This window comes from Eriocheir sinensis, unplaced genomic scaffold (genome assembly GCF_024679095.1).
Source record: "Eriocheir sinensis breed Jianghai 21 unplaced genomic scaffold, ASM2467909v1 Scaffold85, whole genome shotgun sequence".
In the NCBI taxonomy this organism is placed as follows: domain Eukaryota; kingdom Metazoa; phylum Arthropoda; class Malacostraca; order Decapoda; family Varunidae; genus Eriocheir; species Eriocheir sinensis.
The window spans coordinates 386,231-414,184 of NW_026112219.1; the positions used below are offsets into that span (position 1 = coordinate 386,231).

General features: G+C 40.4%; 1 protein-coding gene and 1 long non-coding RNA gene across 6 annotated transcripts; one reads left to right on the forward strand and one right to left on the reverse strand.

The window, feature by feature from the left end:
* Positions 1-280: 280 nt before the first annotated feature.
* Positions 281-8,769, reverse strand: LOC126994690 (uncharacterized). 2 transcript variants are annotated; one of them, XR_007749471.1, is made up of 4 exons: positions 8,407-8,769; positions 6,267-6,343; positions 3,709-4,436; positions 281-3,436 (listed from the first exon to the last, which is right to left on the reverse strand). It is a non-coding gene; the product is annotated as an uncharacterized LOC126994690 (long non-coding RNA). The 2 variants fall into 2 exon arrangements; XR_007749470.1 differs by having other exon boundaries at positions 3,688-4,436.
* Positions 8,770-10,817: 2,048 nt separating this feature from the next.
* On the forward strand, positions 10,818-27,525 carry LOC126994697 (cytoplasmic tRNA 2-thiolation protein 2-A-like). 4 transcript variants are annotated; one of them, XM_050853997.1, is made up of 9 exons: positions 10,818-11,142; positions 13,149-13,254; positions 16,788-16,862; positions 17,167-17,366; positions 17,537-17,667; positions 18,724-18,972; positions 23,311-23,439; positions 24,424-24,930; positions 27,210-27,525. In XM_050853997.1, the coding sequence occupies exons 2-9, from the start codon at positions 13,187-13,189 to the stop codon at positions 27,306-27,308; spliced, it is 1,458 nt and encodes a 485-aa protein (XP_050709954.1). In that variant the 5' UTR covers positions 10,818-11,142; positions 13,149-13,186; the 3' UTR covers positions 27,309-27,525. The 4 variants fall into 4 exon arrangements, with proteins under 4 accessions (XP_050709954.1, XP_050709952.1, XP_050709953.1 ...); XM_050853995.1 differs by having other exon boundaries at positions 10,826-11,142; positions 13,167-13,254; positions 17,519-17,667; positions 27,210-27,524; XM_050853996.1 differs by having other exon boundaries at positions 10,826-11,142; positions 13,182-13,254; positions 17,519-17,667; positions 27,210-27,524.
* Positions 27,526-27,954: the final 429 nt, after the last annotated feature.

Here is a 27,954-nt window from a genome sequence, read left to right on the forward strand (position 1 = left end):
CATAATCACCATCCAATTTCTTAATGCTGTCTCAAAAAGTGGTTCCCACGGAAATCCTCCCACCCTCCATAATTAACCACACAAGTAACGCCCTTCTGGTCACAAACTTCGGAACGAGTGTTCACTTGTCCTGAGGCCTTAACATCCGGGACCAGCGCTCGACAACTACCACGCTACCACATACCATTCACTACCCTAGTGGTTGTCATAATTAAAGGGATGTAGCTTTTAATTATTCATTCATTTATTTAATTTAATTTATTAATTTAATATTTTCTTATCTCTCATTTTCAACGCTACACAAAAAACAACGCAAGATGTACCCCCCCTCAGTAGATATGTTCTGCGTGTTCTGTGGCTATGGTGAGTGATTTTATGTGCTTTTGTTGTTATAACTTCATGATTCCATTGGATTTCCTAGAAAAAATATATAAAAAAAATTGGTGGATCATTATGTATTATTGGTGGGGCTCAACGGGTTAATGAAGCCCAGCATTCTGTTCACTTTCTTAATTGTATCAATGCTTTGCTGTGAGAATTTGAGGGTTGACCTGAATTTGACACCAATGTCCTTGACATACTGAACGCTTTTGAGTTTAGTGCATACATTTCATAATCAAACCTCTTATTTTTTTGCCAATTTGAAGATGGCACTGTTTATATCATATATATTCCATTAATCAGACCAATCTGAAATTCTATACAAATCTTCTTGTAGCCTTTGTCTGTCTTCGTCAAAGAGGACCGAATTACCTATCTTTGTGGCATCAGCAAATTTACTAACGAGACTATAAACCCTTTCACTGCTAAACGCTCGCAGCGAGCATTAAGCGTATTTGCTCGTGGCGCTAAACGCTCGCTGCGAGCTCCACCCGCACTCAAATCTCCCGCGTTTGAGTGAGTTCCAACACTAATTCTCACAACACAGGATTGCCAATTGAGTGGGTTCTTCACTAAATTTGGTGGAAAATCATATCAGCCCAGCGCGGCAAATCTATGGACGAGTAACTGGTGGATGTTTTTGCCCAATATAGCGGCATTTTTGCATAGCTTCACCTATCACCTGACTGATTCTTTGACCAAATAGTTGCAAATATTGCAGTTGGCAATACTCCCTTGCCAGAGTCTGAAGGAGAGATGTCCGCAGTTACCTCAATATGGCTGATCATCCCACACGCACCGACGTAAGTGTTAACATTCAACACTCCCTGAACGTGCATGTACATTCGCAAGAGAGGCATACATAACCGACCCCTATAGATCTGGACCTCCTCTTTCCAGTGGTGTTTTTGGTGTTTAGCTGTGATGAATAGTTTTTGAGATACAGAGGTTAAAATAGACTCCCCATTGGGCTGCCCGACTGCGCCTGAGGGGACAGTCGCATCCGCACCGCGCGCAAGGAAAGGGTTAAGTCCTATATCAATGTCCTTAATGTTAAAAACTCAGAGATCACATCTAGGACATGCCCTCCTACACCAGAATTTTCCAGTTTAAACAACAATGCCTTGTGATTCACCATATCAAAGGCTAAACTAAAATCCAAAGAAATAAGCCGAGACTCATGTCCACAATCGAGAGAAGATTGAAGGTCATGTATCAACACCAAAAGAGCATCACAAGTTCCTAAGCCATCATAAAACCAAACTGGTTAGGTGGTAGAAGATTAAAGTTAATGAAATATTTAGGGAGTCATTTCCCCAACAAACGCTCAAATACTTTTGACAGAATAGGAGTAATAGAGATGGGTCTGTATTCTTCTGGTAAAACTGAAGCAGATTTCTTCATGATAGGAGTAACATTAGCAATACACCAACAGATAGGAAAGCGACCTTGCCAAATTAGAATTCTGAAAATGACGGACAGTTTGGTAGCTAGGAGATTACTAATTGTTTTGAAAAATAGTGGGAAAAAGCCAAGAGGATCAGTACCTCCATATGTATCTGAATTATTTAGAAGCTTTTCAACCTCAGATGATCGGAAAGCAAATGAAGTCATTTTTGGGTAATGTAACCTCAGCGTTACTCTGTTTGCTCTCAAACATGGAGGACAACATGTTATTTAGTCGAGTTGGTTCAGTGACCAGTTGACTTGGGTAATTATCCTCTCAAAATTCAAGCATTCGATGTGACTCACCTTCAGTGCCTGACAGTGACTCCCAGTGGAATATGAGGGAGATTAAAGTCTCCTAATATCAGTGAGTCGCTGTCATGACCTGACTCATAAAACGCCAAACATTTCAATATCACAGAGTGATTGACAAGGAGCCCTGTAAGTGAGATAAGTTAATTTTTTACACTATTTACTCGCACGCGCAAATGTTCAGCATTAGTGTCTCTTGGTGATCTATCAGTGGGATGCAAGTAGCTGTTGGCATAAAGGGCAACACCTCCACCTCTATGGTTGATGCAATCTTTGTTGAAGAGACTGTCATCATCTACAGTACATTGTTTTCTGGAATTATATAAGTATTTGAGGTGTCAATGAATATTTCTGTTATAGCAATTCTATCAAAATTTTCTGTTGAAGCAAGACACCAAGTTTTCAATCTTATTACTTAAGCTATGAGTATTAAACCTAAGGACCTTTAGATTATCTTTAAATTTAGTTATGGAGGAGTTGTTATTTTCAGTTTTATGATTTGATGTTAGATGGGCCACATGAGGTCCATTTATGCGGTGGGGGGTAGGGAGGCGGTGGCCGCGTGGACAGCATGCAAGCATGGTGAGCCCGTGGACCTAGGTTTAAGTCCCACCAAAAGACACTGATTTTTCAAGCCATCACTGAGTGGCGAAAGATTACGCACATGCTGCCCAGATCTTCAATCAACCCTAACTTAAACAACTTCGTTCAAGTGGAGCACCAGGGGGCAGCATGGGCCAAGCAAGTCATACATCATGACAGCTACTAGAAATAAAATTTGGCTGCACCACTAATGGGCCCCCTCAAGACAGGTTACCAGTGATATAAGCAGAAGCTAAAAAAAAATAATAATAATAAATAAATAAATAAAAATGGAAGAAAGATTCAAGGAAAAATATGAGTGCAAAACAGATCACAGCAGATGAAGCTCACACACATGACCCCAACTAACTTGTGATCATAATGCTGAAAAGAAAAGTAAAAACGGAGGCAAGACCTCTACCAATGAACTATCCATTACTTATGGCATACTATCACATTGAAGTTAAGTATGCAAGGGATTCTGAAAGGCAAATAAAGTTTTATGTACCTGTATTAGATACCAGAAATACCTACCATCAATCCAGAGAGTTCTCTTCATTGTTGTGCAGATCTATGTTAGCATTCCAAGATGAAGGAGGGCAGGACTTAAAGAGTACTCTGTTCTTTGTTCACTTGAATTATTAACATTCCAAGATGGAGAACAGGACAGCAGGCTACTCAGTCATTCATGTTGTTCAGTTCTTAGCATTCCAGGCTATGGGAGGACAGGAAATCAGACTCTTATGCTCTGAAATGTGTTATCTGGCTCAAATTTAGTCATCTGAGTTATTAAAGCAATTTCACTAATCTAGGCATTGCTAAGAAGCCAAGTTTTGGAATTTCAAAGGCCAAGTTCTGTTAAAACTGGCTATTTTTAACACTGGTTATTATTTGTATCATATTTTGCATTATAACACAGAAAATAAGGATATACAAGCAACAAAGACAAGAGCCTGAATTAGGTACCTAGACACAAAAGTTACAAACTTTTCATTTCCTCTTTCAAGATGCAGTGCACAGCTTTGTTCTTTTCCCCATACACTTTGAATACCAGGATCACTTGGTATGGCAGGATTTGTCTGAAAACTTTTCCAGTATAACTAACAGTCTCATAGGAACTGATATAATACACAGCAACTCATCATGGATATCTCTGATAAAATTTATATTTTCATAAACATGAGACAACAACATAAAACATTATGACTGGTAAGACAATGTAGCATTTGTTTGATTCTTGATATTCTATTAATTATGTTTTTTATCAACTTTTCATAAGCTAAGTGCAGAAAATCCATAATATAGAGTAGCTACAGTTCTTTCCCAAAACTTTACATACTGGGCACTTACCCAAAAATCACACTTTCCAACTGCATTGAAGCAGTCTTGTTTTCTTGTGAAGAGGCTGCTGCCTTGGAACAATCATCCCACCAAACATCTTATAAGCTACTTTAAGGTGAGTTTCCTTACAGAAGCTCCTGCTGCTGTCATGGACATAACATGGAATTTCTGATGCATGAAACATCTGTTGAAGTAAAAAATCAATGCTGGAAACATTAGTGCACCTGAAAGGCAAGCCAAAGGTTAGGATCCTAGCAGTGCCTACCTCCTAAACAAACAAACAATGTCCTCTTTCTTTACCTTGGCACCATGTGGAGGTGTCGCTGCTGAGGTCCCACGGAGCTGTCCCTCGACGAGGCATGCAAGGTACTTACCTGTGAACAGTGACTTTAGGTGTTAGTCAATAAATTTTGTTTTGTGTATCAGCAAGTAAATGACAAATATGTACAAACACACATTAATATATAGGATAAGTCTATCAACACTAACTGGTGTAGAAAATATGACCAGAAACTACACAAGGTGTAAGACTTAATTATAGATTTAAAGACTCAGGTCATAAAACAAAAAAAGGCAATGAAGAAGCCAAGACTTTAGTGCCGGAGTGTGGCTGCATCGATTGGTAGCTTTGGTAGCCTTGGGCCAATCATCCCACCAAACATCTCATTATAACTATCTTAAGGTGATTTCATATTATCTATGTTGATTCAGTAATTTCAGTAGCTTCATATAAAAAGTATTGAAAGAAGGCATTCAAATGGAAAAAAATATTGAAAATCCACAGGTGATAAAGGTAAAGGTAATGTTGGGGGCATACGCTATAGCTGCGCATGGCCTCAGTGCTCATCTCCGTCACACTGCCCCTTGAGCCTGTGGTGGGAGGGAGCTCATTACCCAGGGACACAGGGTCAGTGTGACATCTGGGTTACCACAGTTTATATGCCTCCACGGTCTAATGGTCAGCGTGCCTGGCTACTACTCCGTGGGCCTGGGTTCGAATCCCGTCCCGTGGGCAGTCGGCGTGCAGCTCACCCAGCTGTTCATCTTCCCTTTCGGGCTGGTCAATAAATGGGCACCTAGGGACACCTGGGGAAGGTAAACTGTGGTAACAGGTGACGGCACCAAAAATCTCCTCCTGCATGCATTCTTGGACACTACCAAGGTGCAAGTCTGTTGACTACATCATCAAGATGGCAGCAAATGCTATCCAAGATGCCCCCAAATGCTTCCTTCCAGAAAAAAATCAGTTGTTTTTTTATTAAGGGTCCAAACATCATTGTAAAGGAGTTGCATCTATTCTAACTTTTTGTTATAGTTGATAATGTTATAATATATAGGAAACATTATTATTGGTGAGATCCTACTGTGCTATGAATTTCGAAAGCACTCTCGCATTTCTCCTCTTTTTCTGAATGATTTTTCAAGGGCTGGTTTTGTACTACTAGTTAGTCCTAGATATAAGTGTACTCCTCTCCTCTCTCAAGTGTTTCATTGTCAACCAGTATTTGTTATCCTACCAAATGATTATCAAATATTACCATAACTTTCTTCCTAGTCATCTTAACCCGGTAGCTGCAGCGATCATGTTTCTTAAGATCCCTCAAAGCGAATTAATGAGAAAAAAAATCATCACTCACACAAACCATTATATCATATGTATCAATGCATTTGTGACCAAATGCATATATATATATATATATATATATATATATATATATATATATATATATATATATATATATATATATATATATATATATATATATATAGGGGTTTATGTCATGGCAAGAATTTGGCCCATCGTTGGTACGCGGTAAAGCCACATATTTGGCCCGTCGCCAGAACCAGGTTAAAATCAACTTTCAGACTCATTCTGTGGTGTTCCTCAATCATTCTTTCTTTTCTCAGAATCACTTAGAAAGACTGTATCACCTGCAAATCTAAACCACCAAACCATCACTGGAAGGCCTCTGTCATCTTTAGGGCAACTCCGTTAATAATACTGTATAATCATGCCTCATATTCCATAGTTTCATAAATTGGATAAAATTCACTATATGTTGATGAACAAAACTCATTTTTTTGTCTTGAGATGCCTGTAAAAAAACTACAGTTGAATAGCCTTTTGAAATCAAGATTTATGTCATTTTATTACACCTGCACTGCATTATCAAGCAAGCCTCCATCTTGCCTTATCAACCCACCGACATTGAAGAGCTGAGCCAGCAGTCACCTCCTTACTGGCTGGCTGCTGCCACAACTCTGCCATTCAGCAGCTCAGCTGTAAATCAATACAATTTTTGAAGTCATGTATGATACAGGTGTGACTGATCCACAATACCCAACAATATTATTTCCTTCAAAACTTCTCTAATCAAAAGATTTTTTTATGTTATAATATAATAATCTTGTATAAACATTACATGCCCCATTTCCAATACCAGTGGAGTGGGTGGTTCAATACAAAGATATACTCCAAATTAAAGATAATAGACAAAACTGTAGTAAAAACAAATACATTAAAGATCCCAGAGCAATTGTTGTAATTACCTTCCTACCACCATATATGTACGTATTTCAACAATGTGTAGAAACTTAACATAAATACAAATGTAATGATCAATATAACAGAAATGTGCACTCATATATAATTTTGGAGATTTTCCTGTTAATACTAACAAGGTCCACCACTGCACCTTTAGTTATGAGTAAAACCTTGAATAAAATTTCATAACTGGTGGTTATTGGAGGCATACTGGAATTGCTGAGGTGTAAAAGGAAGACTGCTTCCATCCACAAGATTGATAAGTAAAGGTAAAGTTGGGGCATATGCTATAGCTGCAGAAGGCCTTGGTGCTCATCTGTCAAACTGACCCTTGAGCCAATGGCGGGAAATAACCCATAATCCAAGGACACAGGGCATGTATGACATATGTTATCACAATTATTTTCCCCAGGTTTTCCCAGGTACCCATTTATTGACCAGCAGCCTGAGAGGGAGGGTAGGCTGCAAGCCAAATGATTCGAACACAAGCCAACAGATTTGAAGCTAAGCACGCTAACAACTTCACTATAGAGGTTTAGTACATTAAAACCTAATTACAACATCAACATTACCCATGCCAGTCACCTCATCATCCTATATTCTCTAAACCATCTCAATCCTTCTCCCTAGCTAACAACCCCTATCCTTCCTGTTTACCAAATAGACAGTTTGGAATTCCATTACCGGTCATTTCCTGGCCACCACAAATTACTTCGCTTGAAGATAGACCCATTACTCGGAATTTCATGTCATTTCCTGGAAACACATTTGCTTTCAACACTAATGTGAAAACTACAGCATCTGTAACCAACAGGCTGGCATGGGACAAGGTGTGATTGAGCAATGGCTGGCATGAGGGAGATAACATGTGGCTGGGCAGTGGATGGAATGGGGAAAATAACACGTGGCTGGGCAGTGAATGGAATGGGGGAGGTAACACATGGTGGGCAGTGAATGGAATGGGGGTGGTAACACATGGTGGGCAGTGGATGGGTTGGGGGAGGTAACACATGGTGGGCAGTGGATGGAATGGGGGGGTAACACATGGTGGGCAGTGGATGGAATGGGGGAGGTAACACATGGTGGGCAGTGGATGGAATGGGGGTAACACATGGTGGGCAGTGGATGGAATGGGGAGGTACCACTTGGTGGGCAGTGGCTGGACTGGGGGGGTAACCCATGGTGGGCAGTGGATGGAATGGGGGAGGTAACACATGGTGGGCAGTGGATGGAATGGGGGTAACACATGGTGGGCAGTGGATGGAATGGGGGTAACACATGGGGGGCAGTGGATGGAATGGGGGTAACACATGGTGGGCAGTGGATGGAATGGGGGGGAAACACATGGTGGGCAGTGAATGGAATGGGGGTGGTAACACATGGTGGGCAGTGGATGGAATGGGGGGGTAACACATGGTGGGCAGTGAATGGAATGGGGGTGGTAACACATGGTGGGCAGTGAATGGAATGGGGGTGGTAACACATGGTGGGCAGTGGATGGAATGGGGGAGGTAACACATGGTGGGCAGTGGATGGAATGGGGGGGTAACACATGGTGGGCAGTGGATGGAATAGGGGGGTAACACATGGTGGGCAGTGGATGGAATGGGGGGGTAACACATGGTGGGCAGTGGATGGAATGGGGGAGGTAACACATGGTGGGCAGTGGATGGAATGGGGGAGATAACACATGGCTGGGCAGTGGATGGAATGGGTAAGACAACACATGGCTAGGTAATGCCTGACATGAGGGAGACAACACGAAGCTGGCAAAAGAGAGACAACATCCCTCACCTCACCTGTCCAATAGTTTTCATCTCCACACAGCAAAACCTGCGGCCGTCCACTCGCCTCGTCCACCAGCCACCACCGCGTGACAGATTGACAGGACGCCACGTGTTGTAGGAATTAACTCGCAGCTGCAAAATAGCTCACAGAGAAACGTTCACCTTCCATACTATTTGTACGTTTCACTCACCGCTGTGGTTTATTTTTCGTAATTCGGCTCCAGTACGTAGCACAAACATCAGAGCAACACTTTTAATGAAAAGATGGCTTTATGGAGCAGATTTTAGAAAGAATTCCCCCTCGATGTTCACCGAGTTCTTGGTTGTTTGGTCTGTTGGTTTGTTGTGTTGTTTTCCTGCGGGCGATATCAACCGTCACAAAGATCACAATTGGACAAACCAGAAGAAAACCAGGCAAATTAATAGTTTTTTTTCTGCTATGTATTCCCCAGTGCGCATGTGTAGTGGACATCAGAGCGACCTATTTCTGCGATGAGGTATTTCTCGCAACACCACTGCTCGGCGCTCGCTGCTTCGGTGTTGCGAGAGCACCTCCTTGTGGTAGTGTTGTTAACCCAAATTTTTTTTGTGGGGGGTCCAAATAACCCATAAAGATGTCACGAAAAGTCCCTATGCCTACGTGTCCCTTCATAAGTACTCACGCCTGTCCCTATGTTAATTAGCATTGTTTAAAAAAAAAATGCAGATCGACTTTTCATGAAGTGATTAATAATGAAGAAGTGTCATGACAGTTAATAGTTATGATTGTAGGTAACAGAAGTAGCCCCCATCTATATGGGCGCCGCTCTCATAGTCACTTTTGTTTGTTTTGATCGTTACCAATGAGCGGCGATCGCCGCTACCAAGTTCCAACAAGAAATCCGCTTTCACAGTCGCCTTTCGCGGCGCTGTTTGTTTGCATCAGTATTAAGTACCAGAGATTGGAACCTCTGGTAACGGAGCTCTGGTAGCCGCGGGAGCTCCCCATTAATCTCTGTATAACATAATATAATAGAGACCAGTGGTGTATACATAGGCGGATCCAGGGGGGGGGCCACGGGGCCATGGCCCCCCCCAAACGCTCTGAGAGTATGTTTTGGCCCCCCCCAAAGAAATTCGTTACAGATACTGTCAGCCTCCCTCAATCATATACATATCATGTAGAACTCGATAGTCGATACTGCATCGCTCTACTACATAAAACAAAATCCAATTCTATGGCCTCAATGCACAAGCGAATCGGAATTAAGCGCTGAGAAGGAAGGCCTCTTCGGCCTGAAAAGCACAATGCAATCCGATGTGACTTAATTCCATGTGTACAGTCCGTCGTCGATGAACAGTTGGCCCCCCCCAAAACTCAAGGCTGGATCCGCCCTTGGGTGTATACGCGTCGCTAGTATTTCCTGCAACCATCGGCGCTGACGCGTAAGTACATACTGTACGGATAAGAGATGAGAACCTTTCATCCTAAGGTTTGTTGCATAAGATCATCTTTGTTGCCCTGTGTTAAAAACCTAGATTTTTAGCAATGTCCTTCACATGGTGGAGAGACCAAAACCATACCATGCACATATTCCATTTTATTTATTTATTTATTTATTTTTTTTTTTTTTTTGGTATTTCGTTTGGGATATACCCCAAGGGAGGAAGGCGGTGCATGCCGCGCAACCACCCTGACGGCTGGTACAGAGATGCCCATTTCTTTCAAGGAGGAGGCCCAACAACGGGGCTGACGCTGGAATTCTCAGTCCATCTTTTCCCCCTTCACGCGAGGAGGGTGTCGGAAAGAGCCCACCTTTTTACTCTCTTGGCACCGGGCAGGTCTCGAACCCAGACGCTCTAGCATCCTGCCGGAGCGCAAGGTGGAGACCAAGGATAGTATAAGAGTAGTGGAGACTCTATACCACGGGACCACGGGTGCATCTCTCCACCAGCCATCTGGGTGGTTACGCGGCATGCACCGCCTTCCTCCCTTGGGGTATATCCCAAACGAAATACCAAAAAAAAAATTAAAAAATCCAAATGTACAGATCGAGGAAGCATTACATCATTATTCTTGAATGAGAAGTTACTATTAATGAAGCCTAGAATTCTGTTTGTTCTCTATGCTGCATCAATTCATTTCTGTAAGAATTTGAGATTTGACTCGTTTTTGACACCCAGCAAGGGACCCTGAGGATGCGGATTCTCACGAACGTCAACACTGGGGCTGGTGACGGCGGTGCGAGAAATACCTCCTCGTAGAAATAAGTCGCTTTGATGTTTACCACCGCATTCCTCGCAGTCTCAATGGCCCCCTAGCCAATTTTGGTTGCGAGAGGTGAGTATGGGCAAACACTATAATAATGCCGTGATCGTTGATAGTGCCCACAAGGCAACAACACACCAACAGACCAAACAAGCAAGAACTGAGTGATCAACATGGGGGTAGCTAAATCTGCCCTATTCATTTGCTATAAGGCCTTCTCTCGATTAAAAGTATTTCTATGACGTTTGTGCCATGTATTGGAGCCAAAACAGGACAAGTAAAGGATAGCGGGGAGTGAAATATAGAAGTAAGCAAGTTGAACCTCCCTCGCTGCGAGCTATTTTGCAGCTGTGAACTGACTCCTACAACAGCGGGTGAGCTCCACGTGAGGCCCAGCAGACGGACACGAGGAGCCTCTCAGCCCTCTAAACACTGAGGGAAAGGAAGGCTACAACTTTCCAAGGCATCGTTGGTTCTCCTCACCACACTTGTTGTCACTGGTAAATATTTGAAGTAGGAGAAAAGTCGGAGGAGCACATGTCATGCACTACCGTGAACCGCCCCGTGTCTGGGAAGGGAAAGGAAGCAAAAAGGGAGAGAAAGAAGGTTGAGATGAGGGTAAAATTGTGGCTTAGGTCATTCTTGAGAAGTGATGGACAAGGGAAGGAAACGACGCGAAGGTCTGGTAAATATGTAGAATTACACCCAATTATGAAAATAATTACTCCCCACTATTTCTAATACTTGTCTATTAAAACACCCATGGCACTCCGATGTTTGAGTTGTTTTTTTTGTTAAGATTCGTTTTAGGTCCGTGCCAGTATCTCATTACCTACCTTATGAAACATCAGTATCTCTTCATGTATCTTTTCTACAAACCTTCAACAGTCATGGAAACGCTTTGAAAATCCAATTCAAGGACTTTTTTTTTACTCTTGAAAATAGGGGATAATGTTTACAGCGCGTCGCCTCCTCTGGTGGCAGCGGCTTCAGCAGGTGTTGCGAAGTACCTCCTCGCTGAAATAAGTCACATATACATGAGGGGGTCGAGGGGCAGCCCCTGCTAGTAAATCGTAATGTTCGGTTGGAGTAGTTTAAATATGCTCGGCCCTAAGCCCTCTCGAGCTATTTTGCAGCTGTGGTGGCTGCAGCGTCTTGTGACCAGCAGAGGAGGCAACTCGCTTTAAGAACATTATCCCCTATTTTCAAGAGTAAAAAAAAAGTCCTTGAATTGGATTTTCAAAGCGTTTCCATGACTGTTGAAGGTTTGTAGAAAAGATATATGAAGAGATACTGATGTTTCATGAAGTAGATTATGAGATACTGGCACGGACCTAATACGAATCTTTACTTTTTTGTTTTTTTTTTTTTTTTTTTTTTGAGTGTTGAGTGGGGTGTACAAGTCGACCTTTTGAGGTTAATTGAGGCAGTCAGTATTGCAGAGTTGTTTGATTCAACATGCTTTTCCAGTAGTGCTTATTGGACACCCTGGCTGTATCTTTAAACTTTTTATTTAAATCTTAAGTAAGAATGGTTAAGATTCGTTTTAGTACCGTGCCAGTATTTCATTACCTACCTTATGAAACATCACTAGCTCTTCATATATCTTTTCTACAAATGTGCATGAACAGGCTGAACTGTGTAATCAAGTAAGCCTCCAAAGTCATTCCAGCAATATATACCGTCAACTGAGGTGAATTCGGACTCGGGGTGAATTCGGACGTTTCATAAAAAAAAGGGTAAAAATGTAGCAGGAGTAGGCATATTATTATCAAGACACAAATTATGTTTTCATGGGCAAAATATGACTACTTTTTTAGTGGAGATATTTTTTTTTCTGTGCAAACCAGTAAAAACCTACTTTTAGGGGGGTACATATATCAGGAGTACTACGGTTCCCCGTAGCACACTCCGCCCCGCTCTGCCATTCACACCCATTTTCTATGCAAGCGAGTGAGGTTTCTCTCTCTCTCTCTCTCTCTCTCTCTCTCTCTCTCTCTCTCTCTCTCTCTCTCTCTCTCTCTCTCTCTCTCTCTCTCTCTCTCTCTCTCTCTCTCTCTCTCTCTCTCTCAATAATCACAAATTTTTAAACTACATTAGCAAAAAGTGGCGGACAAATACCGCCACCTGTTTTAGGGTGGTTAGCGATGGTAATGAAAAGGCATATACATACATTTGTTTTCAGGCATAATTCCCCTTTGAATGTTTTGTTGAATAATCATGCTGAAAATATAGACTCATGCTTTTTCAGACAACCTTTTCTCATTATTAATCTATATTTCTTCAGTTTGCATTCTATACCATTTCTAAATTCTTGTCAATTTTCACCTCAATCTAGAGTGTTGGTCTCTGAGCAATGTATACCAAGGAAAGAATTTCTTAACTTGTACAACTTCTTTTGAGAATAAGAGATTATTTAGACATGCAGACACTCACATGGCTGTTTTTCGATTTAAAATTAGGATATTCATCTGGTTATGTTACAATGTATATCTGACATTTTTAGAGTGCAAGGAAGTATCAGTCTCTTCTGAAACAGCCAAGATGTGCAGTGTTGATCCAGATGAAGTGATTGAAATGACACAAGCCACAGAAGTCTTAGACATTAGCAGGTGAGTGTTCTTTCTTGACCTTAGAGGAAAATGACTATTATTTTAATATTATTTTGGGAGGTGATGGCTGAGTGGTTAGTGTGCCGGAGTGGCATCCAGGAGGACTTGGTTCAGGTCCTGCCGGCTTCCACAGCTGGGATTTTTCACTCACTGCTGAGGGGTCTAAGACTACCCACATGTCCTGAAGACCACCTATCAACTCAGACTTTAGATTTTCTCTCTAAAGAGAGGCTCAAAGATGAGCTCCAGGGGCAGCATGATCCAAGGAAGATGGCGCCACTATAAACACTTGCGTCACAATGGGCCGGGGCTGACCATCAGGCCCACCAAGAAACCCTACTGGCACCATAGGCCAAAATGTTAAAAAAAAAAATAAATAAATAAATAGAATAATAATAATATACATACTTTTTGAAGTTTAATTTATGATTCATAGCAAATGAAATTTTTAGGTTCTTAAGTTCTTAAACTAAATGTTCTAGTTGCATATACACATACAGTCAAGCCTCGGTTTACAAGTTTAATTTGTTCCGGAACCTTGCTTGCACACCAAAACACTCGTAAACCAAAGGAATTTCCCCATTGAAATTAATGTAAATCCATTAATGCGACCCATATCTCAAAAATATATTTATATAAAAATCATTTTACATATTATTTTTTACAGAATTAAAGTAATTTTACTAATAAATAGCAGTGATGAATAATATGAAACACAAATCAGTGTGTTACGGGTGTTACGGAGACTCCCGCAACCACTAACTACGCTTGAGGTGTAGGCTTTGCCCCGGGGTTTAGCAGCCACAGTTTCCCTATTCTCGAGGCACCGGAACTACATTCAACTACCAATGTGAAGCTAACTTGACGTATCGTCTGAAACGGAGGTGAACAGGAGTCAGTTCGTCCAGGAGGGCATACAAGCCGCCAAGGCTTGCCCCAGTTCCTGTTCGAGCATATTATCCACCGTTGTTCCTGTTTTCTTCTTTGCAGCACCATCCCTTTTAACCATCTTTCTGGGGACATTGTTGAAGCACAAAGAACTCACACTGCAGTGCTGAAAACACACTGTAGTGCTGAAAACATGGCGAGCACATGGATGCTATTTCTACGAGATTACAACGTGGACTGAGACCAGAGCCATCATCTGGCAGTCAAGAATTACCCTAGACCGAGCAAGAATTAACCCCAAATCTTGTGAAGTTCTTGTGTTTCTTGTTCTGGCGCATTAGATTTTAAAGAATTCCCCTCAATTCTTGGCAAGAATCGGGTGTCCTGCGAAAGCCATGGAGGGGCTGGGTATAGAAACTGTCTTGCTGGCTGCACCTCCATAGGCCCATGGTGATGACCATAATCCTGAGCATGGGTAACCCTGCCAAGTGGGGATGGAACTAGAATTCATGAGGTTACTGTTGTGTTACTGTTGCACCACAGACCATTTTAAAGGATCACTGTAGGATAAGTAAGAACTTCCCGATATGAAAATATTATCGTCATTGGTAGAATCAAAAAAGTGAAACGATGCCATTTGTCAATATTTTGTAGAGAAAAAGGACATTTTAAGAAGCTCCGTCACATGCAATGACGCTAAGGAGCTACTGAAATAATCCTGATGAACTGTAGATACCATAACTGTGACTAAATTAATGTGTGTTGTCCTTGATGAGTGACCTAATGAGCCTCAGGGTTGCAAACTTGCCATCCTTTCCTTAAAATACGGAACGCCATTTGTTCCATATTTCCCTGTCTGAATGGTTAAGCAGATAAAATTCAGTATTTTGAAACTGTGGTGAGCGCCTTTTTTGGTGAACCACAAACCCAGTCCATAAAATTGTTTGTCATGGGTCATCCTGGAGTACGTGTAAAGGACATGTCGTGATGTCTTTCCCCCTTTCCTCCTGCCTTCACCAGCAGTGGGCAGCGGCTATCAGTCATGGCAGGCCAGAGAAATTTTAGGGTTGCCATCCGTTCCTTAAAATATGGATTCATTCTGTATTAGAGAATGGGATGTTGCATTCCTTATTTATTTTAGATCAAGATGGCAGTCCTAACTGGGACTATTCCCATTGTTTGGTGCTTTGGGCACTCATCTTGCAGCGAACAAAGGGAACCCACGCTCACATCTTCGACTGTACAAAGAGACACGCCAGTCCTCATCGAAAGACTGACTTGGTCGGTTAGGCTGATGTAAGACAATAGTGTCGGTCTATCAGCATCCTACCCTCCCATTCATAAGCATTCACCAGGCAAGGATTTGTTGTCCTTCCTCAAATGGACATGCGCGATTGACCCTGATGGCCTCCATATAGCCTGTGTCCCCACCCGGGGGATGGTGACAAATTAAAATTTAAAAAAAAATGAAGCAAACAGGATGCTCGTATACCAAATCACGGCTCGTAAACTAAGGCATTTTTTGTGGGATTTTTTTGCTCATAAATCAAAACACTCGTAAACTAATGCACTCGTAAACTGAGGTTTGACTGTATAAGAATCAGTCATGTTAAACTCAACACCTCCTAAACTGTGATATGTTCAAATGAGGAATAAATTTATCCCTTAGAAAGAAGTATTCATGCCAATCCCTAAACTTGGCATTAAAAGGATGTTTATAAAGAAGTTTACACGAGTATAATTATATAAGGTATTTTGATGTATATTAACAATGTTTACCTGCTCAGATTTCACATCATGACTTGGAAGATTCCCTGCCCACAACTTTTGCATTTTTGACATTCTTCTTCATCCTACCATCCATTGTCATATACACTTCCTTCCACTCCCTTGCTACTCCACTAGTTTTTTGTTTGCTTTTTTTTTTTTCTTTAAAAAAGCAGTTTACATGAGCAGCTTTCTGCACAATATCTATAGCACACTCAGTTTTGTTTCCTCCAACTACACCTCACTCTAATCACACTTCCAGCCTATTATGTTTGTACCCTTGCATTTACATTACCCATCAGAATAATCCTCCTCTTTCCATTTGCATATATTTATTCATGCAGTATTCATCTTTGTTGATAATTTGGCCATCTTGTATTTCATCTTATATTTTTATTTTTAAGTGAAATATATGTAGACACATGGATATTTCCTCCTTCTGTAGTACTTAAAAGGGTGTTGTAATCTATGCTGGCACAAGTAGATAAAATTTCTTGGAAGTATGTTTTCAGACCCTTGTAAACTCACTATATTCTTGTCAAAAACACAAAATCAGCATTTAGGTGAATCTATCAGGAAAGCTGTTTATTTGTTGGTGCTCAGTGATGTGGAAAAGTATGATTCATGAGCAAAGTAACTTTATAAATATTCATTTTTACATCATTAGTATCCTTCCAGATTACTGAGTTAAACTGATGATTCACTGGGTAACCAACCAATGGATAAAAAAAAATTGTGATTAATTGTAATGCCAATTAAGTTATGTGTAATTTCTATGATAGTTTCTCGATACCTTAGTGAGTATATGCATGTTTAGCATTTCATGGGCCCCCTTTATTAAATCTAGGATAAGAAATATACCTATTGGTTTATTTCAGGGGAGGTGTATTGTGCCGTAAGTGTGAGGAGGCTGTGGCAGAAGTTGTCTTAAGAGTGAAAGATGCATACTGCAGGTAAGGCCTTCAGTTCTGGAAAGTTAAGTAGTTATTATAATTCATATCACAGATTATTCTTGCATGTTATGTAGTTCTAATTTTGCCTATTTCCTTAAATGTCTCAGTTCATTTTCTTAAATTTGTATTTGTAATGATAGTAATGCTAATACTTGGGAAAAGCAGTGTTCATGTTTTGCAGAACTGAAGGTTCATATGTTTTTTACTGCTTATGTTCTGTTGAACTGATAGTTCATATGTTTTTACACATTATACTACATCAGTATATTGTAGATAATTTCTGTACTTGTTTGTTGTCTTCTAGGAACTGTTTCCTGGCATATTTCACACACAAGTTTCGTTCAACTATTGGCAAGTCCAAGCAGATCCATCCTGGGGACCGTGTGTTGGTGGGCCTCTCTGGGGGCACCTCCTCGACTGCCCTGCTGCACCTCATTCATGAAGGACTCCAAGAAAACTCGCACAAGAAGTTGCGCTTTAATCCTGCTTTTCTTTATATAGATGGTATATCATTGTTTTATTGTTTTTACACATGTATATGTGCACATGTAATCAAAAGTTTTGCTGAATACTATGCTTCCCTATTCCTGCTCTTTGAATATATTTGTAATGGAAACATTTTTATTTATAAATTTTCCTTTCACATCTGAGTACAGAGAGTGTCCTGTGTACAGCAACAGATGGGAGCAGTGACCATACCCAAAGGGTTCTTAGGCAGGTGGCCTCCCTGGGGTTCCCCTGCTATGTGGCAGCACTGGAGCAAGTCATGGCACTGCAGCCTCAGCCTCCTCTCCTTGTGCCACAGGTGGGGCAGACTTCCCATATAGCACAATGCTGAGTGATTGTTTAGAAGTTTATGATACTGTATTACTTGAGAAGACATTTGTACTCAATTACTAACTCTTTATATTGATACCAAAATATTTTTTGGGGCATGTATGATTTATCTCTCATGTTATTAATCACAATTCCAAGGTAGGTCAAGCATAATTATATTTTCCAACTATTGGATGGGTGTTAAGAATTACACTTCGATTATTCACGTTTTGTGTGTGAAACCTGCCCCACCCCCAAAAAAAGATATATACATATTTTTCACGTTTTTCTCATGGTGCTGGTAGGCTTCCTTGATGGGACCTGATGGTCAGCCCCAGCCTGTTATGGTGCAGGCAAGTGTTTATAGTGGTGCCATCTTTGCTTGGCTCATGCTGCCCCTCGGAGCTCATCATTGCTCATCATTTAAAAGAATTTAGTCTGGGTTGATAGATGGTCTTCATGACAGTATGTGGTAGTCTTAGACCATTTGGCAATGACTGAAAAATTGCCAGCTTATTTGCAGCGGCAGGTGGGACTCAAACCTGTGTCCTAAACACCATGCCTGCACTATGACCATTCATCCGCCGCCTATGTATATCCATCTATTTATTTATCTATCTATATTTATCTATCTATCTTTCTATCTATATATTTATTAATAACATTCATGCATACATACATACACAAACATTTATATACACATATATGTGCTTAAGGCATTGTATCATTTAACTTTTGTCTATAATATCAAGTAACATTCCATAATAATTCATTCTCTATACTTGCTAAGGAATGTGTAAAGTATGTTTCGGTAAATATATAAATTATGTGCCACTTGTTGATAAATGGTATGTCTAGTTGTCTGCAATGAATAGATTTACATTTATTAAATTTATACATATACTGCTTTTAGTTTCTGTGCATATGCAGTGTTGCCTTTACTGGGAGAAAGGTCACGGATGCTGATGCTGTCATTTTCTTTGGATAAGTTGCATTTGTATATGTTTTAATGTATTGTGGTATAGTATTTTTCTTTTCTTTTCAGGAATACAAGGAAATGAAGTATGCAGTTGATGAGAATCTCAAGACAAAAATTCATGAACTATTTGCCTCATGTAAAAGTGCTTCTGCCCAACAAGACCTACATGATCAACTGCTTCAGACAGTACTGAGGCAATGTTCTCAGTCTCTGGGTTTCAGAAAGGTCTTCTTGGGTGACAATTCCACAACACTGTCCATCCGCATCTTGTCACAGGTGGCTCTGGGAAGAGGCTCTCAGCTTCCTAAGAGAGTGGTAAGTTGATTTTAATTTTACACATAAATATTCATATATTGAGATTACTTACCGTAATTTGCGGCGTATAATGCACTCTGGCATATATCGTGCACCCTAAAGTTTAAGACAACAATTTTGGAAAAAAATATTCAGTGCTTAAAATGCTCAGAAATATGCGATTAAGCAAGACTGATGATGTACAGGTTCCCAAAATTTCTGTTAACCCTTAAAGGGCGGGGGTGTACTGTGAAATTGGTTCTCCCCTTACGGCAGTGTACTGACGTTCTCCTGAAAATTGGTGACTTTTCATAATAAGAACATAAGAACATAAGGAGTCTGCAAGAGAATCAATTTCATGGCTCTGCTTAAGCCAGTTGCTTCAAACTTATGACAAACTTATGAGCATTCAATTAACCCCTTCACTCTGGCGACGCCGACGTTGGCATCCGGCGGCGTAAGGTTAGTCATCATTCATCATCATCATTTCATCAACGCCTGCTCCTCGAGCTCCCACCAGGGACTGGCCACAGCAGAAGAGTGTCCAACTTTCTCTATCCAGACACTCCCTCCTTGCCTGCTCAGAGTTTCTCAAAGATCTTTCCTCCCTCTCCCTAACATACTCTTGCTCCCCATCCCTCCATTTCACTGGAGGTCGTCCTCTAGCATTCCCTCCCTCTATCTCACTCACATACTCCCTTCTGATCATCTTACTCTCCTCCATTCGCTCCATGTGGCCAAACCACTAAAGTCTGTCGCTTCGCTTCTTCCACCACTCCACACTTCTTCCCTTCACCCCTGTGAGGCTGAAGTATTGCTGGTTTAAATAAATCCTGAAAGTTTCAAGTCGAAAGACCAAACACTTTTTTTATTAATATTTTTTTGTCAAGTGTTTAGAGCCCCCTTAATGGCATTAGAATACAGACTGCTATTTCCTCCATTTTCTTGGTACAGCTTGGTCTGTTTTTTTCCTCTATCTACATATATGGTTCTACTACTTGAAAATAGAGTCAGTGAAGCAAACAAATATAGATATTAGACTTCAAAATAATTGGAAATGAAACCTGATGATTGGAGACTGCATATATTTATTTCAGCTTTGTGGTGATGTAAACTGCTCCTTGCCCTGTCCACTGTTGCTGACTGAATATCCAAGCATTTTATTTTATGTTTTTTCCTTATATGTATATGTATTTGTTGTGTAAAAAGATATATATTCATCATCTTAACTATATACATGGAGTAAGTGTATTTAATCAATCAATAGGGGCATACATCAGGGGGCGCATCGCCTCACCCACCCTACGACGCCAATTCTGGGGTTCCCTCTGGGCGAGTCTCCATTAAGGCCCCCTTCACATCCTTAGTACCTCAAGGCAGGATCTATTGACTTGCACAAGCCACAAACTCTGTGGGCATTTCCTTGGCCTCCTCAGGATTGTCTCTTACAGAGACAACATAATGAGCAGGAGAAGCTTCAGGTAACGTGTGAAGTGCCCATATAGCCGGAGTTGGCGTTGATGGACTATGCAGGTAATGTATGTCGAATCAGTCTCAGAGTAATCGCCGGTTTGACACAAAGTCATTCCAGCGATATCCCATGATTCTGCATAGACATTTATTATCAAAGGCATGAATCCACCTCTCCAAGTCCCCATTTAGTGTCCATGCTTCACAGCAATAGAGTAAGACAGGGAGCACGAGGGACTTGAAGATCCAGATCTTTGTCCTTCTGCACAGGTATCGACAACGCCATATACTTGTGCTGAGTGACTCCATAACACCATGCGCCAAGCCAATCTGCCGTAAGACTTCCTGGCGAGACTCACCGTTGTTATGAACTACACTACCAAGATATGTGAAACTTTCTGAGATCTCGATGTCCCCGCCACATGCACGAACAGACTGTGCTGTTTCATCTAGCAACCCTCCAAACACCTGTACCTTGGTCTTGGCCCAGGAGATCTGAAGTCCCAAGGGCTTCACCTTCTCGTGCAGTGCGTCGAGAGCCATCACCAAAACCTCCAGCAACTCCACCAAGATTACTGCCTCATCGGCAAAGACAAGGTCAGCAACCCTGGTATTGCCAATGGATGCTCTGTAATGACTCTGGTCCACAACTCTGCCTAGTAGCCAGTCCACACAAATGTTGAAAAGCAATGGGGCACGGACACAGCCCTGCCTCACTTCCACACTCACCGGAAAGGAGCTTGACAAGCCCCCCCCCCAACACTTCACAGCACTCTCAGTCCCAGAATACAAGCCAGTCAGCAAACCAGTAGTCCTTGCAGGAATCCCACGGAGTTGCAGAAGATCCCAGAGTTCCTCGCGATGTACTGAGTCAAATGCCTTCTTGAGATCGACATAGGGTGCGAGCATCTAAGTTGCAAGCAAAATTCACGTCGGCGCTCCACCAGTACGCGAAGCGCTAGGATACTGTCAGTTGTTGACTTACCAGGCGTGAACCCAGACTGTTCAGGTCTCTGCAGCTTCAGCAGCTGGCTACGAATTTGCATCAGCAATTGGTGGGCAAGCACCTTGCCTGGCACACTGAGCTGTGTAATACCACGGTAGTTGTTGCAGTACTGTCGGTCCCCTTTCCCTTTCCAGATAGGGACGACCAGCCCCCTCTTCCAGTCAGGAGGAATGGTAGCGGACTGCCATATGGCAGTCAAGACCACATGCAACTCATGGATCATGGCCTCACCTCCAGCTTTGAGGAACTCTGTACTGATGTTACAGGTGCCAAGTGCCTTTCCACCCCTCATCTTTGCCACAGCCTCACTGACCTCAGCCAGAGAGGGCGGGCTTTTGTTGATGGGTGGGTCTGCATCGGTCACATGCAACCCAGCAACTGGAAGCTGCCTACTTCGAGGGTCTGCCATTACAACTGCTCAAAGTACTCAGCCCAAAGAGCCCTCTGCCCATCCATGTCTGACATGAGTCAGTCATCAGATGTTTGGATGGTGCTCACCTGAGGGGGAGACTTGGAACAGAGCTTCTTCAGAGCTCGGTTAGCAGGTTGGAAGTCATTTGCATTTAAATGGCCCTCGACCTCCTCAACAAGTCCCCTGGCATACCTCTCCTTGTCTCTCCTCAGAAGAGCTCTAGTCTTATGTGACAGCACTGTATTGGCCCTGATTCCCAGCAAGTCTGGCAGCGCGACTCTCCTCAATATTCTCCAGCATCTCCACCGAGACAAAGGCATTCCTAGATCTTGGGTGCTCTCCAATGCACTCCTTGGCATTTCGCAAAGTCTCATGTTTGAAGCGTAAAAAGTCATTTACAAATATACAAATAAATTTTTGTTTTATGTATGTGATACCTTAAGGTCAGAGACAGGAGAAAATATGCAGATAACAATCACAAGAGAGTAACATTTTGAGTAATCACTTGAAATCAATATATTCACCAATGAATTTTTTTTTTATTTTTTTTTATTTATTTATATATATTTTTTTTTTTGACAAATAAAACCAATTAAAAAATAAGCAACATGACATGACCCCTTTCTTCATGAATAATCTAATCGACACTGTAAGGGTTAAGTATAATGGTGTCTTTGTCTCTGGGACTGTGAGATAAAATAGAATGAGTGTCAGAGGTGAATGATCTAAGTAGTTCAGAGAAATTATCTTATTAATACTTATCTGTGTGTAATGTGAACAAAATGGATGGTGTTGACTATGAAAATATGAGAAGATTTGAGGTATATGTTAGAAGTGACTGAAGGAGATATGCAATGGTCATATATAGCACCTGTGCCTCCCTGGTGTAATGGTTAGGATGCCTAGATACAAAACTGGGCCTGAGTCTGAGCCCCTCCCCAGGTCTGTTACTGCACAACTCACCTAGTTGTTCATCCTCCCTTTTTGGCTGGTCAGTAGATTAGTACCCAGAGAAAGCTAGGAAAGGTAAACTGTGTTGACCTGGATGTCCCACATGCGTTGTGAACTGGGGTAGTAGGCTCAAGGGCCAATAAGAGAGATGAACATCAAGACCATAGGCAGCTTAGAAAATGCCCTCAACTTTACTTTTACATATATAGCACTGAGTTGATTTGGACACACCAAGAGGAAGGGGTGGGAGAGATGACAGATAGGTTTAGAATATTAATGTAAATGTAGTATGTTAATTAAGGAAAAAATTCTATAGTAAATAGTAGGACTCTGTGTTGGAATATCAGAAAGAGAGGAGGGATGATTGATGAAGGGCAAGGATTTGGTAGAGAAACAAAAAATGAGCCTTTTGACGTGCAGCTTCAGGAGCTAGCCACTGGTATAAATAGAAACCAGCAGTTATATATTTCCCTTTCATTGAGAATAAATGTAGTCACCAATAATTTTCTTTTCTTTTCAGCACTTCAAGGCAGTCTCTCAGAACATAGAGGTCTACCGACCAATGAGAGAGATTCTTCAAGATGAAGTTTTACATTATTTACGCCTTCAGGACATAACTGTACCAAGGCTACCAGCTTTTCGGACGAAGGTAAGTACAGATAACTTGCGTCAATGAGTTAATAAAGCAAAAAGTACAAAATAATGATGAAGACAGTGAAGGAGGAGATAAGAATGACAATGTTGCATAAGAGAGGAGTCACTAGTCTTGTAAAGAAGAGAATAAAAAAAGATTTTGGTAGAAAACTGATTGTGCAATATAATAGTAAAGGTAAAGAATTTCTTGGAATTTGACAATAAGGAGAGAGATGTCATAGTGGGGACTGCTATTTTTCAAGGCATGTGAGATATGGAGCTATGCAGGACAAATGTCTTTAAACAACTTGCCTGGGAGTCAAACCTGGGCCCTCGAGAATCAAGGCGGACTCTTTAGCATCAAGCCAAAGGATAGTACCCCAGGGCTCAAGGCATTTGGGGTCCTTATTCATGCTCTGCACCTTTAGTACAGAGGTGCAAGTGTTTGTATGATAATTGTGTCAAGAGGAAACTATATAAACTTTTATTTACAAGTAGAAAAAGAGAGGAAATGAGCATATAGTAATTACAAATCCAGGAAACTAATTTAACAGTGAACTTAAAATTATTGGCATTTTTAAAATGAATAAAATATTAAGTTAAATGATTATTGGCAAATTCAATTTTAAACAAGATATTTTGATAAATGATTTGAAAGAAATGTGTTTTGACATAATTGCATAGTGTGTGTGTGTGTGTGTGTGTGTGTGTGTGTGTGTGTATATATATATATATATATATATATATATATATATATATATATATATATATATATATATATATATATATATATATATATATATATATATATATATATATATATATATATATATATATATATATATATATATATATATATATATATATATATATATATATATATATATATATATATATATATATATATATATATATATATATATATATATATATATATATATATATATATATATATATAATCACATCATATCATATAATTTTTTTAATCTCTCCAATACAGGGCTCCAACATCACAGCCTGTACAGAAGAATTTGTTCAAGGCTTGCAAAAAGAATTTCCTGCAACTATCCCTACTATTTTTCGCACTGGAGATAAATTAGTGGCAGTCAAGGTTCAGGGTAATAAACGCCATTCTAACAACGGCTATTTACATGAAGATGATGACTTCTGTGCACTGTGTGCATCAAAGTTAGATACAGATAAAGGAGAGGCTTCTGCTCTTCACGCCACCATCATATCTCAGAAATATTCAAGTAAAAAGCCTCTAAAAACTTCACATGACAATGAAGATGAAGTGAAAGATGACATGTCTGTTCAGGAAGCTTGTAAAGAAATTACAAATGGAGAAATATCTTCTGATCCTGGTGGTGGGGCTTGTTGGTGTGCAGGAGCTGGGGGAGGTTGTGACAAGACTGTTAAAAGTAACTTGAAGGACCAAGATTTGAGATCAGCCCAGACACTGGAACTCTACCTTTGCTATGGCTGCCGTGTCACTGTGAGGGACCTGGTGAGTATAACATCTGCTGTGCTCTTCAAACATCCATAATAAAATAGTATCATCATCATCATCATTTTATCGACGCCTGCTCCGAGGAGCTCCCACCAGGGGATGGCCACGGCAGAAGTTTCCAACTTTCTCTATCCAGACACTCCCTCCTTGCCTGCTCAAAGTTTCTCAAAGATCTTTTTCCCCCTCTCCCTAATGTACTCCTGTACCCTATCCCTCCATTTCACTGGAGGTCGTCCTCTAGTATTCCCTCCCTCTTATCTCACTCACATACACCCTTCTGGTCATCTTACTCTCCTCCATTCGCTCCATGTGGCCAAACCACCTTAAAGTCTGTCGCTTCACTTCTTCCACCACTCCACACTTCTTCCCTTCACCCCCGTGACACATTCCAAAACACTCATACACACTTTCATTACTCATTCCATCCATTCTACTCACACCACAAGCACTCCTCAAATAACTAATTTCCACTGCCTGCACTCTAGACCTCTGACTTTCATTCCAGGCCCACGTTTCACTTGCATATGTCAGGGTTGGTACTATTATTGTATTCCTCAAATCCCTCTTTACCTCCATGTTCACACTTTTGCCATTCATGATTCGTCCCAGAGACCCCACCCTTCTTCCTTGCAATGCTTTTTCTCTTATCTCTCCCTCCGTACCACCATGTTTACACATAACTGATCCTAGGTACTTAAACTCATTGACCTCCTCCATTTCTTCACCATTCAAAATTATTTTGCATTCTTTTTCACATTCAATTCCCACTCCATATGGGCATACAAAATCTACAACCTCTCTTCTACTTCGCTCACAAACCATCACTTTACTTTTGTTGACATTTACTTTCAGCTTTCTCCTTTTACAGATACTATCAAAAACACTGACCAAATTTTGTAAGTCGCTTTCATTTTCTGCAATGAGCACTGTGTCATCAGCAAACAGTATCAAATTCAGTACCCACTTCTTTCCCTCGGCGAACATTTTACTCCAACTTCCCAACTTTGCCCGTCATTTCTCTAATAACACCATCCATATAAATATTGAACAACCATGGTGACATGACATCCCTGCCTTAAACCCACTTTTATCTCTAAATGTTCACTTGTTTCTCCACTAATTTTGATACATGCAGATGCATCCTCATAGAAAGACTTTATTGCACTAAGCAGTTTTCCTCCCACACCATAAATCTTTAAAACATCCCACAATGCAATCCAATCGACTCTGTCATAAGCTTTTTCCAAATCCATGAAGGCAGTGTATAGTTTCTTTCCTTTTGCTATTATTTTTTCTACTACCATCCTGAAGGCAAATATCTGATCCACACATCCCCTTCCTTTCCTGAAGCCTCCTTGTTCTTCACTGATTTTCTCTTCTGTAAATCTTTGCACCCTCTCTATTATGACTTTTCCATATACCTTTCTGGGTATACTCTGGAGACTTATACCTCTATAGGTCCCACATTCCCCTCTCTATCAAGGTTGCTCATTCTGTATAGGTTAGGGCAGTAGGTTTCATCATCAATTACTTTCCAGTATGTATAGTTAAAAAGTTTGTTCAGCTGCCTGACCCTGCCACCATTCTCTTCAACCCCTGCATCTTTCATAACTTAAAAACCTCAACTTTCTACCTAATATTTACTTCTTTCTATTTTTAATTTTTGATGTTTTTTTTATCTTTTTTTCCAGTATGTGGTCAAATAATTTCATCCATACTTATTTGATCTTGATGCTCAACACACCAGCTCTACTCACTATTATACTTCTAAATATGACTAAGTTTTTAATTACCTTGGGGAAGGTCATCTGTTAAAATACATATGTTGAAAAGGCAGACTAGTCAATGTAAGAGTCAGTGTAAGTCTGTGGCACCCTTCATTTTTCTATGAATACTGTATGTTTAGCAGGGAGTATCAAGACATCCAAAACTGAGTAGATCATTGTGTCTTCCTCAGTCTATTTTTATGTGGGTTAGTGTTGTGGGTATATTTCTTCATTTAGTTTTGCCCTTTGTTTGCCTTGTATTCTGTAAATAATTAGTGTAACAGTTTGACCAAAAGAGGGACTTAAAATGAAGGTACAGGGAGGATGCTAAAAGTCGTAGGGTACCAAATACATATGGCAGACTTTTGAAAGGTTTTGAAATGTCTAAGGCAACAGCAAAAGTTTAACTGAATTGCATGAAAGAAGATGATCAAGTATCATTTAAGAAAGGAAAAAAGGTATAATGTGTTGTCCTGCACTCAGTTACATTCATGTCATTGTTACCTTCAGAAACACACAGATGTGCTGCCTGCCTGGGTACAGACAGAGGTGGTTGAGCAGGAGCAGCGCAGGGTAATGAGGGAACAGATCCAGGACTTTCTGCTATAGTGAACATCAAATGTGTATGCTACCTGCAAACACCTGGAAATGGTAAAACATGGTAAGGTACGACTTTAGTCAATTCAGTTGATAATTGTCATTGATTAACTTTCTGAAAGTATCAATTCAAAATTCAGTTTTAAGCAGAATGAGTGGTGTATCAGTTTTCAGTCCAGTGTGCTGTGAAATAGAGATTCAAAAGCACATATTCTATTATATATATATATATATATATATATATATATATATATATATATATATATATATATATATATATATATATATATATATATATATATATATATATATATATATATATATATATATATATATATATGGTGATTTTATTATTATCTAATTTTGTAATAGATTATTGGTGAATCATGTATTTATTTTATATATATATTAAGTGAATTAAATTATATTGTTTTGCTCTGGAGTTTCAAATTGCCTTTCAGGCATAGTTTATGCATTTAGATTTAATGACAATCTTTTGCATTTTAGTATTAAGACAACATAGCTACAAGGAAACCCTAAACACTTTCAACTTTTTTTTTCCAAAACTTCATATAATTTTAAGTAGCTACTGAAATTCTCAGGTTTTTATAAGTTGTTATGTTATTATTTTAAAATTGTTTCATATACATATATCTGT

What these genes read in the sequence shown, in the direction of transcription:
- LOC126994697 (XM_050853995.1), top strand. Translation starts at nt 13,187, where the DNA reads ATGTGCAGTGTTGATCCAGATGAAGTGATTGAAATGACACAAGCCACA. An exon ending in TACCAGCTTTTCGGACGAAG is followed by an intron (nt 23,440 to 24,423) that starts GTAAGTACAGAT and finishes TCTCCAATACAG; the next exon opens with GGCTCCAACATCACAGCCTG. An exon ending in GTGTCACTGTGAGGGACCTG is followed by an intron (nt 24,931 to 27,209) that starts GTGAGTATAACA and finishes TGTTACCTTCAG; the next exon opens with AAACACACAGATGTGCTGCC.